The sequence below is a fragment of the Hypanus sabinus genome, chromosome 4, assembly GCF_030144855.1.
Source record: "Hypanus sabinus isolate sHypSab1 chromosome 4, sHypSab1.hap1, whole genome shotgun sequence".
NCBI classification, from domain to species: domain Eukaryota; kingdom Metazoa; phylum Chordata; class Chondrichthyes; order Myliobatiformes; family Dasyatidae; genus Hypanus; species Hypanus sabinus.
The window spans coordinates 45,327,883-45,342,222 of NC_082709.1; the positions used below are offsets into that span (position 1 = coordinate 45,327,883).

General features: G+C 39.5%; 1 protein-coding gene across 19 annotated transcripts in view; it reads right to left on the reverse strand.

Annotated features, from left to right (window-relative positions):
• LOC132392708 (DNA-binding protein SATB2-like) overlaps positions 1–14,340 on the reverse strand; it is a 229,258-nt gene that overhangs the window by 61,817 nt on the left and 153,101 nt on the right. For all 19 annotated transcript variants that reach the window (XR_009511631.1, XM_059966975.1, XM_059966970.1 and 16 more), the window contains one exon: positions 3,733–3,930. Coding sequence is in view for 18 of the 19 variants with exons in the window: in XM_059966975.1 (XP_059822958.1) it covers positions 3,733–3,930 (198 nt within the window). In the remaining variant the exon portion in view is untranslated. The remainder of the gene's footprint in view (positions 1–3,732; positions 3,931–14,340) is intronic.

Genomic DNA, 14,340 nt, shown 5'->3' on the forward strand with positions numbered 1-14,340 from the left:
GGTGGAGATGGAGCACAACCTTTAAAAAGCTACCACAATGTTCCTTCAGCCTCTGACTCAGCTTTCTAAGGAGCACCACAAAAAAAACCACCTACTTGTGGTTTTATTTCTCAATAGTGAACTTTTGTGCATTTCTCGATGAATGGTGGTGACGCGCAGAGTTGGTGAATTTGGCTTCTTTATCATTTAATGGGGTTGGTGAATGAGTTTGCTGATTCCACTGTGGAAATGAAACAGTTTCGACAAGTAAGGGCAGTGAGAAAATTATCGGTAATGTAAAATGGGTGATCTTGTTTCAATCAATATCCTGCCCATTCTTTAACTCAATTACCTTGCAACACCAGGCAGACCATGTAACTCCCAGCTGATGCAGTAATGCCCATTTAGAACACCAACCAAGGTATATTTCTATTCAATATTTTATGAAGTAGAGTCATTCCACAGAAATAGGCCCTTCCACCCATGTTCATGCAGACTTCTCTACCCACCTACACCAATCCAAATCGCTCACATTAAGTCTGTATCATTCTGAGCTTCCTAGTTAGGTGTCCGTCTAAATGTCTTTTAATGTAGCGGTTATATTTAAATCCATTACCTCCTCTTGACAAGTTCCAGACTTCAACCAGTCTCTGTGTAAAACATGTAAAATAAGAACTTGGGAGAGTATTTTGGGAACAGATTTTCTCTGGGAAATGTACAATGGTAATGTGAAGGTTGTTTCAGTAGCACTTGAGTGGGTTTTTGAGTAAGTTCATCCCATTGAGGAGGGAAAGGATGGTAGGATGAAATGAAAGGTGGAACGAGAGGAAAAAGGAAGCATACTTAAGGTTTAGGAAACAAGGATCAGACTGAGTTTTTAAAAGTTATAAGTTAGTCAGGAAAGGAGCTTAAGAAGGGACTTAGGAAAGCTAGAAGGAAGCATGAGAAAGCCTTTGCAAATAGGATAAAGGAAGACGCCAAGACATTCTACACATATGTGAAGAACAGGAGGATGACTAGAGTGCAGGTGGAAGCAATCTTGGATAGAAAAGAAAATGCACATGAAGTCGAAGGAGGTAGGGGAGGTTCTTAATGAATACTTTGCGTCAGTACTCACCAGTGAGAAGAACCTTAAGGAACATGAGGTCAGCATAGAATAGGCTTATTTGCTGAGGTTAAGAGTGTGGATTTTTTTCTGAAAAACATTAGGACAGATGAGCCTTCAGACCAAATGGGATATATCCCAGGTTGATATGGGAAGAGATTGCTGCACTGGTGCTGATGATCTCTGCAGCCTCACTGCCCACAGGAGTTGTACAGATGATTGGAGAGTAACAAATGTTATTCCTTTGTTCAAGATTTGTAGAGCCTTACATCAGTGGTGGACAAACTAATGGAGAGGACTCTTAGAGACAAGACATATGAACATTTGGAGAAGCATAGTCTGATTAGCAATAGTCAGCATGGCTTTGTGAGGGGCAGATTATGCCACACAAGTGTGATTGACTTCTTTGAAGAAGTGACAAAACAAAATAAAGAAGGTGTGGTGGTGGATGTGGTTTGTATGGATTTTAGGAAGGTGTTTGACAAGGTTCGCCATGGTAGGCCCATTCAGACAGTCACGAAGCATGTAGATTCAAAACTGGCTTTCCCACAGAAGGCAGAGGATAGTAATAAAAGGAGTGTATTCTACCTGGAAATTAGTGACCAGTGGTGTTCTGCAGATATCAGTTCTGGAACTCCTGCTCTTTGTGATGTTTATAAATGACTTGGATAATGAAGTAGAGGGTAGATTAGTAAATTTGTAGAAGACACAAAGATTGGTGGTGTTGTGTATAGTGTTGAGGGTTGTCGTGGGTTACAGGATGCAGGGTTGGGCTAAGAGGTGGTAAATGGAGTTCAACCTGGAAAATGGTAATGCAGTATATTTTGAAAGGTTGAACTTGAAGGCAAAGTACTGTGTAAGGTTAATGACAGGATTCTTAACAATGTGTAAGGAACAGAGGGTCTTCTGGTCCAAGTCCATAGATCCCTCAAAGTTGCCACACAAGCTGATAGGATGGTTAAGAAGACATATGGTGTGTCAGCCTTCATTAGTCCGGGATAGTCCAAAAGCTATGTGGAAAGTTGCAGCTTGATAAATCTCCGATTAGACCACAGTTCTGCTCATCTCATTATTGGGAGGATTTAGAAGCTTTGGAGAGGGTACAGAGGAGATTTACCAGGATGTTGCCTGGATTAGAGAACATGTTTTATGAGAAAAGGTTGAGCAAGTTACTGCATGGAATGCACTACCAGAGATGGTGGTAGAGAGAGATACTGTACATTGGGAGCATTTAAGAGAACCTTAGAAATGCACATGGATAGAAGAAGAATGGAAAGCTATGTGGAAGGGAGTGTTAGAATGATCTTGGAGAAAGTTAAAATATCAGCACAATATTGTGGGCCAAACAGCCAAATGTTTGGCCAAATGTGGGCCAAATGTTCTATGTTCCTCTCCAAACCTTTTCAAAACTGCTCCTTTTCACCTTAAACTTAAACCACTTTGTTTTCAATAACTCCACCATGGGGAAAAAAAGATTCTGCCTATCTCCCCTACGTAACCCATCTAAATTTTATAAATGCTCATCTGGTCACCCCTCAATCTCCTTAGCTCCAAGGAAAAGAAGGCTAGCCTCTCCAATCTCTCCTCATAACTAGTCTTCCAATCCAGACAACATCCTGGTGATTCTGCCCTGCGTTCTCTCCAGTGTAATCACGGCAGGTTATCCTTGTTTAGTTATCAACCTAAATAGTCCTACTGCTGAATGAAATCCTTTCCATTTCAGTTAGCCAGAACTGACATCAGATTTGCCACAATTATTTTCATCCTTTCTCCAGCAGGTCCAGGACTGAGTCTGCCCAAACCACCAGCGGGCAAAAGTTCGTATTTAAGCCCCAGGTGAAGGAGGACAATCCACATCCTGTCATAGGTTTCTGAGTTATACCTTACGATTTTCTTTGCCAACATATCCCCCTGGTAATGTGCAGTGTTGTTGGCTACTGGACTGAGGGAGCTAGTTCAGTGACAATGCTATTGTGTTGTAACCATGACCTTTATGTTTCTAGTCATCTGTCACTTTAATTCCCAGCACATTCTGAATCCACTCTCCACCTTCTGAATGCGCAATGATTTCTGGTTAATGATCCTCCAGAGCCAACCTCTGACAGTCTTGATGAAGGGTCTCATCCTGAAATGTCAACTGCTTATTCTCCTCCATAGATGCCACCTGACCTGCTGAGTTCCTCCAGCATCTTATGTGTATTGCTCTGGATACCCAGCACCTGTAAAATCTCCTGCCTTTATTCTTTTGACGGTTTACCAAGTTCCATTTTTCATTTAATCTCTTCTCCCTGGGGACCAGCCTTTCCAGCTGTTCACCTGCCTTACTCCCTTGCATCTGCAAACTTCGCACATTTTGACTCACATTTTTTTCAAGATTTGCTGAAAGATCATTGATTTGAAATGTCATTTCAGTTTCCTGCTTAACATATACTGCCTGATTTATTGAGTATTTCCAGTATTTTCCTTATCTATTGCCTTCCTTATTGTCAACATAGTACATAACCCATCAGACACATCACCAGTAAAGTGAAGCGTCCATGCATTAAGGGTCACAATAGCAAGATTTTCCAGTCATGTTCAGCCTTAGACCTGACGTCTCACACAGAGAATTACCTTAAGAGCTAAATCAGCACAAAGGGTTATCCCACCTGGATAGGCTCTGGGGACAGCTGGACAACGTGCTGCAAACGTTCATTGTGATGATGCCGTGATTCCTCCTCATAGACAATATCCCTCTCAGCTTGAGGAAGACTCAGGAAGCGTAGGATAGTGCACAGGTTCTCCCACAAGGTTCTGTTCTCTGGAGTCGGGTTTTCTTTCCAGCGGAGCAGCTCACACAACCAGCCCTGAGGCAGAAAGATGGAGGTATGAGATGAAGCCTTTGAGGGGAAAATTGTAATGTTCCACGCTTACACCAAAAGTAGTAATCTATTTCAATCTGTCAAGCCTATGAGTTAAAAAATTGCTCTGCACATCACAAACTCTGGACAGCTGTTCAAGATAGATATAAGTACTAAAGAAACAGTGTTCTGGGTAGAAATTGCTTCAGAGTCTACAGGCAGTCAACTTGAGAAATTGCAGGTCACAATGAAACTAAATCAATAAATCAGTTAATTTTGTTTGCCGTGCAAATAATGCTTGGTTTATCAATATTTTAACACAGATTGACTACACTCCCAAATGAATTTTCAATGATGATTTCTTTTTGACAATTTGATGCAATTACAATTTAGCAAGGTGAAAGAGAAGTGTGTTTTTCATCAAGCCGCCTCATCTTACAATGTGACTTTAATTGAACACAAAGTGAAGATGGCCTTTTGGAGGGAGTCCAACATGGAGGTAGCCACAGAGACTACATAATAACAATATTTTATGGGCTGTTTCAAAAAGATGCAATTATCTCCCCGCCCCAAGAGTTGGGCACAAGTCATTTCTGGCTCACAGTTTCGGTTTGCTTCATCAATTATTGCATCATATAGTTTAACCACGCACCCCAAATCAAAACTATTATTAATCCAAAACATCAAAGGCTGTTATACCTTTACATGTTCTTTATTTACAACTTTGCACTTCTTCATACCATTGCTTTAGTAACTCTGTTCCATGCAGTCTTGCATTGACTTGTATGGTCAGACATATATTATGCACACATTTCTCCTCCACAGGAACAGCGATATGAAATACAAGCAGTTCCCTGTTTACGACTGGATCCCGTTCCTTGGAACTGTGTGTAACCCAAACCCTTTGTAAGTCAGAAATGAACAAAACCGTGCATGCGAGAGGATCCCAGAGACAGCTGTGGCGGGAGAGTGGCCACCAGTTAATCTCAGCGACTCCTTGGCTGAGCAAGTGAGTCTCCTCAGCTCTCCTATCTCAGCTCAGCTCAACCTAGCCCACGACAGTTTGCGGGCTGGAGTGAGGAAGAAACTCGGCCGAAGAAACAGCCATCAAATCCAACCCCGTCCATCCCACAGGTCTTCAAAATGATCATTCAAATGTACAAGATATCCATCTGTTGGGCATTCTTAATCTGGGAGAGCCTAGATTGGTGGCTATCTAAGCACTGGATGTCTAATCTTTCCCAGCAAGTACTCAGGCTTATAAAGATTAACCTTTGATTTTAATGTGATATTTGCCTTATGAGAAATCTCCTCCCTACTTTATATGTCTATTTTTAACTGTGGTTATGATAAAGTGACTTTAAAAAATATTTGCTTACTCACTGGCAACTAATGATACCATTTTACTTAGAAACCCCCCAATTATGTTAAATATACTGCACAGAGTCTTAATAATATTTGCAATGGTCCTATCCAGTATGAGGAGAACTCTCCTGTACTTGGGGTCTGATTTTCAAACTCCACAAAATGCATGTTGCAAATACATAATCATCACCCCAAAATTTTACAATACATTGTATGTATACCACACATCATCATCACCACAAAAAATTTACAATATATTGTATGTATACTACACAGATTTCTTGGGGGGGGGGGGAAGAGCAGGCCATTCATTCCTTACGACTCCTGCAGTTTGATACATCATGGCTGAAATGAGGTCAAGTCCATTAAAATGACTCTAATTCAGAATTATTTTCACTCTTTTGGAGCTGGGAATTCCAATTCACCACTCTAAGGGGATAAAGGTTCAATTTTTCCAAAATCCTGTGACTTTATGTTAATCTTTAATGGTCTCGCTCTAATCTTAAGATTTGTGACAACTTGTCATGTATTCCGTACGAGGGGAAAATCTATCTATTGGACCTTTATTTGATTTTAAGTAGAACCGATCGAATTATTCATGAAGCTACTGTAATTAAGGAATTGCAAAACAATTTTATAGCACCTGCCGTCAATATGTATCTCCTTTAGCTCTAGTGGTATTCAGGCGAATCTGTCCTGTGTGACTGATACATCCATCCTGAGACCCTGGATCTACCTGTGACTGTCAGAACACAGTACTTTAGCCACTGTTCAGCTGAAGTATTTTTTCCACTCCATCCTTTCAGATAAACCATATACAACTCATTAGCCTGGTTACATCTGCCTCTGGCAAATCAGAATCAGGTTTACTATCACTTTCTACGTCGATTTGCTGCAGCAGTTCAATGCAAAGAGGTAAAATAAATAAATGATGCAAAAAAGAATAATGAGGGCAGGTTCTTGTCCTCTCCAGAATGTCTAATCTCTTGGTATTAAGAATTTTTTTCTTGTGAACAATATCAATTATCTCACTCTTTTCCACATTGGATTCCATCTGCCACAAACCCTCTCACTGACATGATATATCTATGTCCCTTTGTAATCTACAAAAGAAAAGTAAAACAGTTGCCACACATCTGAAATAAAGAACACACCAACAGAAACAGAATTAACGTTTCAGGCCAGTGGCCTTTAATGAGCAACTTCCTATGTAAGGCTTCTGATTTGTTTCTCTGCTGTTAGCTCCCCAGCTACAGAGAGGCATAGGGATTTAAGTACATAGTTCCCTGAAAGTGGTGAGACAGAGGGACAAGGCAGTGAAGTGTTTAGCTTCATCAGTCATGGCATTGAGAACAGGAGTTGGGATGTCATACTGCAACTGTACAAATTGTTGGAGAGACCACATTACAGGAAGAATGTCATTATGCTGAAAAGGGTATAAAAAGGATTCACAAGGCTGTTACCAGGACTGGATGGCTTAAGTTACGGTATGAGGAGAGGCTGGTTAAGCTGTAGGTCGTTTTCCTTAGGCAAAGGAGGCTGAGAGGTGAGGTTGAGGTCATGTATACCCTTCATCCACATGAAGGGTCTCGACCAAAAGCATCGACTGTCCATTTCCCTGGCCAACTGAGTTCCTCCAGCCGCTCATTGTTAAATCTGCTCAGTTCACTATCCCGTGATACTCAGGGAGATGCAGAGGGCCTGTGAGATCTATGAAATCATGCCCAAACAATTACAGGAGAAGACAGTGGTTGGGGGTGTTGGGGAATTGAAAATACTAAAAGACAGTTGAATAGTAACAGAAGAACCATACATGTCATTACAGATGAGATACAGAGGCACAGCTTGCTGACACCAGAGAACAGAATTTACAAATCCTTCTGATAGAATTCTGTGAAATTGGAGCCTAACTCATAAATGTATAACAAACAGCGCAAATTTATTCCCTCTATTTCCAACTGATAAACCTTTATGACAGTTTTTCTGATGAAAATCTGTGTTGATGCACAGCCAAGCATCCGAGAAATCACATTGACAAGTTCGGCAATGACTTGACAGTGATGGGACTCATCACCCACAACGATGAGACGGCCTACAGAGAGGAGGTGGAAGAGCTCGAAACCTGGTGCCAGGCAAATACCTCTTCTGCAATGGCAACTCAACAAAAGAGATGGTTACAGACTTCAGGAGAACTCTCATCGCTCTTTACGTCAACGGCACAGCAGTGGAAATTGAGCAGTTTCAAATTCCTGAGCATGCACATCACGCACAACCTTTCATTGTCCCCGAACACATTATACACAATCAGGAAAGCTAATCAATGCCTCGACTTTCTAAGTAGGTTGAAGAGAGCTGGATTATGTATGTCTATACTCACTTCATTCTACAGATGTACAGTTGAAAGCATCCTGTCAGGCTGCGTCACGGCTCGGCGCGGAAGCTACACTGCGGTGGACTGGAAGACTCTACAGCTGGTAGTCAAAAGTGCTCGACGCATCCCCAGCACCAGCTTATCCGCCATCAAGGGCATATATTCAGAAAGGTGCCAGGAAAAGGCCAGAGTATCATGAAGGATCCCACCCACCCTGCTCCACCATGGACTGTTTGCCCCACTCCCATCAATACGCAGCATATATGCCTGGACCACCAGACTCAAAAACAGTTACTTTCCCCAAGCAGTGAGGCTGATCAACACTTGCACTCACGAACCCACCCCTCCACACCCCCAAACACAACTACTTTATCATTTTTTGTCCGTCACCTTATGTACAGACAATCCTGTGCCTACAATCCATCTATGTCTATAAGCTATATTTTTTTAGTATGTATTTATACTTATTGTGGGCTTTTTCGTGCTGCATTGGATCTGGAGTAACAATTATTTAATTCTCGTTTACATTTGCGTACTGAAAATGATATTAAACAACCTTAAATCTTGATTAGTTTCAGTAACACCTCTGTTAAATTTGGCAAGATTAGGAGTAAAGACCAAGAGCTGGGAAGTGGGATGAGGTCCATTTTGAGTGTGCAGGATCAAGTGGTCTTGCTGGGGCTTTAGTTGTCATGATTTTATGGCTCACTGCCAGCATTTGCCCTGTAGGAATTGAGGGTGATGATAATGTGAATCTGCAGAGGGAAGGATGTTGACTTCAAGCTTAGACTTCAGTTATGCTCTTGGATTTCATGAAGTTAATTCATATAATAGTAATAACTGGGATTTCAGAGCTAGTAATCAACCCTGTTGTACAATTAAAGCTTTGTCCTAACTGTCAGACCAGGTATTAGAGAATGTTAGTTAGCAGAGAGAAAGAGAAGCAGTGAGTTGGCTAAGACTCTTGTTGTCAGGAAGTAATCACCCTTATGATGGTAACAGTAATAAACAAGCAATCAACAAAAATTGCAAGTTGTATTTTTATTTAATAGGTTAAGATAATTCCAAATTTTGTGCTGTTTGGATATTCCCAGGGAAGCATACTAGACAAACTAATGTTGATTGACTCCGGAAGATATCCAACTTGGTGAAAGTTGCTCTTTGGACTGCTTGAAACTTGTTGGTTTTCCAGTGCAACGAGATGTGCACAAGTACATGCTGTGGACTGACACATTCTGCAGTACAGATGTACGTGCTGAGGAACGCAATGCAAAGACTCTGTGGGGAAGGACCACAGCTCAGCACTGGATAGCGAAACAACCACTCAAGCATTTCACTGAGGCAATATTTAACAATGAAATATTAGGGACTTTGACACATTTCAAGGGAATGTATTGAATTGCTTGGTACAATGAATGTAGATAATGGCATATCACAATTGTATTTGCTTATATACCTTTTGAACAAAATATATTTTTGATAAACAAGTGCCTTCATGGAAACTATATGTAACATACACCGTACAAAGCAAATTTGAATGATAACAATATAATAATATTATTGTTCTATTTGTGGGAATTTGCCAGTTCTTTTCCAAATATGCAGGTACAAATTTTAATAATTTTTAATTATCATCAGGCGTGATCATAATACCAAACTACATTTTAATCTTGCATATTCAAAAAAATTCTCCCAAACATGCACCTTGAGTGTACCGTGTAAGGAAAAGTATCACATTAGTGATGCTGTAAACATATTGCCACTTCAAAAAAATCAATCTCTGTAATTCAATTAGGAAATCAAGATAAAAAATATTCATATGATGTTTATATCCCCAAGTGAAAGATCCATCTCAATTACTACCAAGATAAAGATGGAGTTAATTCTGAAATGCTAATACGTAGCATTAAAAACTGCAGTTTAAGATGAAAAGACTGAAATAAAAAAATTTCAAAAATAGCAAGATAATTCAGCAGGTTGCAAATATTCACTGTAATTTTGTATAATTCCCTACTTAATGGGGAAAAAATTCCTCCTATGTAATGCCTTATGCACTGGAAACAAACTAAGGAGAGATGCCTTTGTCTCATGAAACGCCGTCTAGTCTTCCACACATTGAAATGTTGTGGATATATCAGTTCCACAGAGGCAATGGGTAATAGAAAGATGTTTACCTAAACGTGATGTGAAATGTTCAGTAGCATTCAGATTTTTCAAATAATTTGCCCAATATCTTCAATCTTTTTTTAAAATGTATCCCCTTTTTTCTGGCAATGTATCTTCCTTTTTAGTTATAATTTATTGTTTTGCATATAGCTTAGGAATTGGTATTGTGATACCAGTGTGGGAATGATTGCCAACGTAAATAATGTTTCTTGCACATGATAAGAATTTCTATTATAATATGCAATCATTTCCAGTGGACAGTACAAACCATCTGCAAGTCGGAAGGAGGCAGCGAATCAAGATACAGTGGTGGGGTGATATCCAACTTGGGCTTTGAAAACCTGATGGTAATGTTAAAGAGCAGGCAAGAAGACTTCTCTCCTATAACTGCAAATCTGATGTACTTTCAGTATAACATTATATTACTTTGTCAAGGTTTTGAACATCTGCATGGTATAAATCACATCTCTTTGTAAAGAGGGAAGTGCAGGTAATGTACAGGAGAGGGAATACCCTCTGTCAGCCACAATAACATCAAGCATCATGCTTGTCTTTGCTAATGATCACAGCCACAATTATCACTACAGGAAATTCACAGTGCAATCATTTTCCTCGCTCTGAAATGGGGACAACTCTTTTTCCCTTATAAGGGAGACAGCGAGAGCCTATGGTATGTCAAATTACTGGGTGAACGAGTAGTCTTTGGGGCACTGCAAGTCTGTCTTTATTGATGCTTTGCTGCACGCTTGCGTGTTCGGTGGAGGGTGCCAATGCTTTTTGCTGATGGGGGGGTTGTTGCTTGTGCATGAGAGGGGGCTTTGGGGTTCTATCATTTAACTGTCATTCATTCTTTGGGGCACTCCTCTGTTTTCGTGGATGTTTTCGAAGAAAAAGAATTTCAGGACGTATTCTGTATATGTATGTTTCTCTGACATTAAATGTACCTGTTGAAACCTATTGAAACATCTAATAGAAAAGCAGCCTATATTAACATAAAGTCGGGTATGGCCAACATTCCCCACACTCACAGAGTTTAAAGACTCTAAAGAGACGAGAGAATTACATTGTGTGGGAAATGATAGGTCATCCAAAGAATAATTTGCATCCCCTGTTCAATGCACTTTGCAGAGCCACAGGTGGACTACAGCAGAGAAGGGTAAATTAACTTGGTTTACAATGTGGAGATCACCAAGGAAGAATAAATATGAAATAAGAAGATACAAGAAGTGTTGTGAGACCTATTACATAAATGAGCCAAATTGGACTAATCAATAAGTTTGTTTAAAAGAAATCTCAATTGTGCATTCCCCGTGAAACTTTTGTATAATTGGTTACTACTGAGGTACCCCACCCTCCCAGAGTGAATTTCTCAAACAGATGGGTTCTTTGTACATGAGTGGATTGCATAGTTTATGCCCAGTGATTTAATATTGCCAGAGTTTCAAAAAAAATAAGATTAAATATTTATACCAATGAAACAACTCAATACTATGTATTTGTGTTGATTAAAATCTTGCAATGAACCCTGAAATAAAAACTGAGCAAAAATTTGTCCATGATTGCTGATGCTAATTGACTTCCAAAATGGTCAACAGATCTGAATTTGGGAAGCAGAATATAGTTCTGGGCCTTATGATATTGTATAGGTTTAAGCAAAATTTCTAAACTCAATATTCTTACAGTGGAAATTAAATAACTTTAAAATGTACACTTCTATTCTTAGTAAATTATGTATGGAAAAAAGTGGCATATTTTGATAAACATTTATGTAATGTATATTTTGATTGTCACTATGTGCATCATTTCACCCCTGCCAAATTCCTCCTGCAACATACATCGAGAAAACAAGCTGTTCATGTAAAGTTGTTGCAATGTAACTCACTCACGATTGGGATAACTTCACATGAGTATTTCCCATAATGCATTTGTTTGGAGGCATTTATGCCATTAGGAGCACAACATACTGAATAACATTGCCATGGGAATACTTATCTAATTATCCACTAACCTCTAAACCTGCTTCGCCTAAAGACATTTGCATGACATCATGGGAGATTATTTAATATTTGAGTGTTTGGGTCACACTTCAAATATCATACTGTTGTGCAAATTTCTACAGTGAACCTTAAAATGCAAGTCTGAACAAGTGGAAGAGAGACAGTCATTTTCCACTGAATAATAGAGGCAAAAGCTTTGCCAAGAAATTAATTCCTGGTAATGATAAGTGCAACATATGGTACTGAAAATCTTTACTGAAATCCCAACAATGGAACTGAATTTTGGAGCCAGAGTGAAAACTTCTATTGCTTCTATAAACTGTGTTTGTAGATATTTGCATTTCTATAGCACCTCACAGGATATGCTTGAAAATAATTCATGAAGAGAAAGTAATACTCTGACCTCTTACTAACCTGCAGATTAGCCTAATTGAACCTCCAATCGGTTGAGCAATGCCGTGCACTCTAGGTGCTTAAAGGGATATATCAACATACATACAGCTGTAATGTGACAAAAGATCACCATACCAGTGCAGATTTTGTTGACAAATATTCTGAATGATGCATATGGTTTTTTGTCTACAAGTTGGCCATCATTAATTTGGTGAGGAAGAGGTACCCTGTGAATTGCTCACTGATAGTACAGGGTAGATACTCTTAATACTGATATAATTGTTAATGACTGCTGATCGATTTCTCCATCAGAATGTGAACTTTTGCCAGTGCAGTTTCATTCCTTCAAATTATAAATTGTTTAAAAAATAGCTTCAGAAATATCAAATTTTGCTTTTTTGTTACTTTTCCTTTCAGTCTCTTCTCTCTCAACTAGTTTCTTCACCTCATAGTTTCTCTTTTCATGCCTAATTTGACATGATTAATATGACATTGAATTTCCTTGATCTTATTGAAATTCTGTTTCAATTCTATCAGTTATTTTCTTAGTACTTCACCCTTATTTTTTTATAAAAAAGCATATTTCTCTCATCACTTGCCAAGATCCCAGATGTTCTTTTGCCCTCACAGAGCCATTAAGAGCAAATATCTGCAGTAACTATTCATGAGGGTGAAGGTATGCACGTATGAACTCATAGTCATGCTGCAAGATCTCTGCACTAACAAAATCTGGTCCATTGAGTGTTACATGGTCAAATATTGTGGCCTCATAAGACGACTAATCCGTCATCTTCTCACAAGCAGCACCAAAGGAAGTTACATATGATTTAAACATTTTACTTAAATCTGGTTATCACCTTGTTGGTGCTTGTGGGGCTTTTCTTAGACATTTGGCTGTCATGCCCCCTTACCTCACAACAAAGACTGCACTTCAAAAGTGGCCCTGAAGTACTTTGACAGAAATTAAAGGACTTGCATTTTTATACTAGCTTTCACAACCTCAGGATATCTCGAAGTTCAGTGCCCAGCTGTTGCATTATGGGATTGTGGTGTACAAGCTTTCACATTAAGTAATGTGACACTAATCGTCAAATACATTCTGAAGAGATATTTATTTAGAGATAAGTAACGCACCTGCTTTTCTTTAAACCAATACTACTGGTTCGAAGAAAACCAATGCAGGGACCACTTCCTTAAAGAGCATGCAGGAAACCTAAGTAAAACTGATAGAGGTGGGGAGAAGGTTCCACAGTAGTGTAGTGGTTAGGGCAACTTGGTGCTATTACAGTTTGGGGCATTGGAATTTAGAGTTCGGTCCTGGCTTCCTCTGTAAGGAGTTTTTGTACATCTTCCCTGTGGAATGCATGTGATTTCTCCAAACGCTCTGGTTTCCTCCCACATTTTAAAGACGTATCAGGTAGGTTAATTGGTCATTGTAAATTGGTCCATGACTAGGTTCAGGTTGTCAGGACAGTGTGGCTCAATGGGCTGAAAGGAAATACTCCACACTGTATCTTCAAATAAATAAACTATGACATCTTTTATTTTTACCTTTGTGATGTCCTGAGGATGTGGCAGAGTTTATCCATTTTTTAACTCCCTTGATAGGACTCAACTCTGATTATGACTGAGGTATCACAACTGCCTCTCAGCTTTTATTTCATCATCCGGTGACACAACTCCTTCAGCTGACTGAAAACTGGGCTTACCAAAACTTATGCCACACCGTAGTAATCATCAATCACGTTTCATAAATGGAAGGTTTTTAGCGCCTCTTTCCTTCTGGATTTAAATCGCTCTGAAAAAAAAAGGCCAAAAGATTTGCTCCACCCTCCCCTCACCTCTATCAGTTTTAGTTCAGATTCCTGTGTGCTTTTTAACGACTAGTGAACACTGCATTATCAAGGTGTAGTGCTCACAATTCAGTATGGGCAAATGCTGTAACAGAGAGTAGCACATGGAGCTATTTTTTTTGGGACTTTCGAATAGTTTGGTGCATCTAATATCACTTTCACAAAGTTACTTCGAAGTTTTGTATTAAAGCTGAGACATAAAAGATTGGCATGTTGTACTTCGGACGGTTGTTTGATGTGTTGATGGGACAGAGTGGATGGAAGAAGCCAA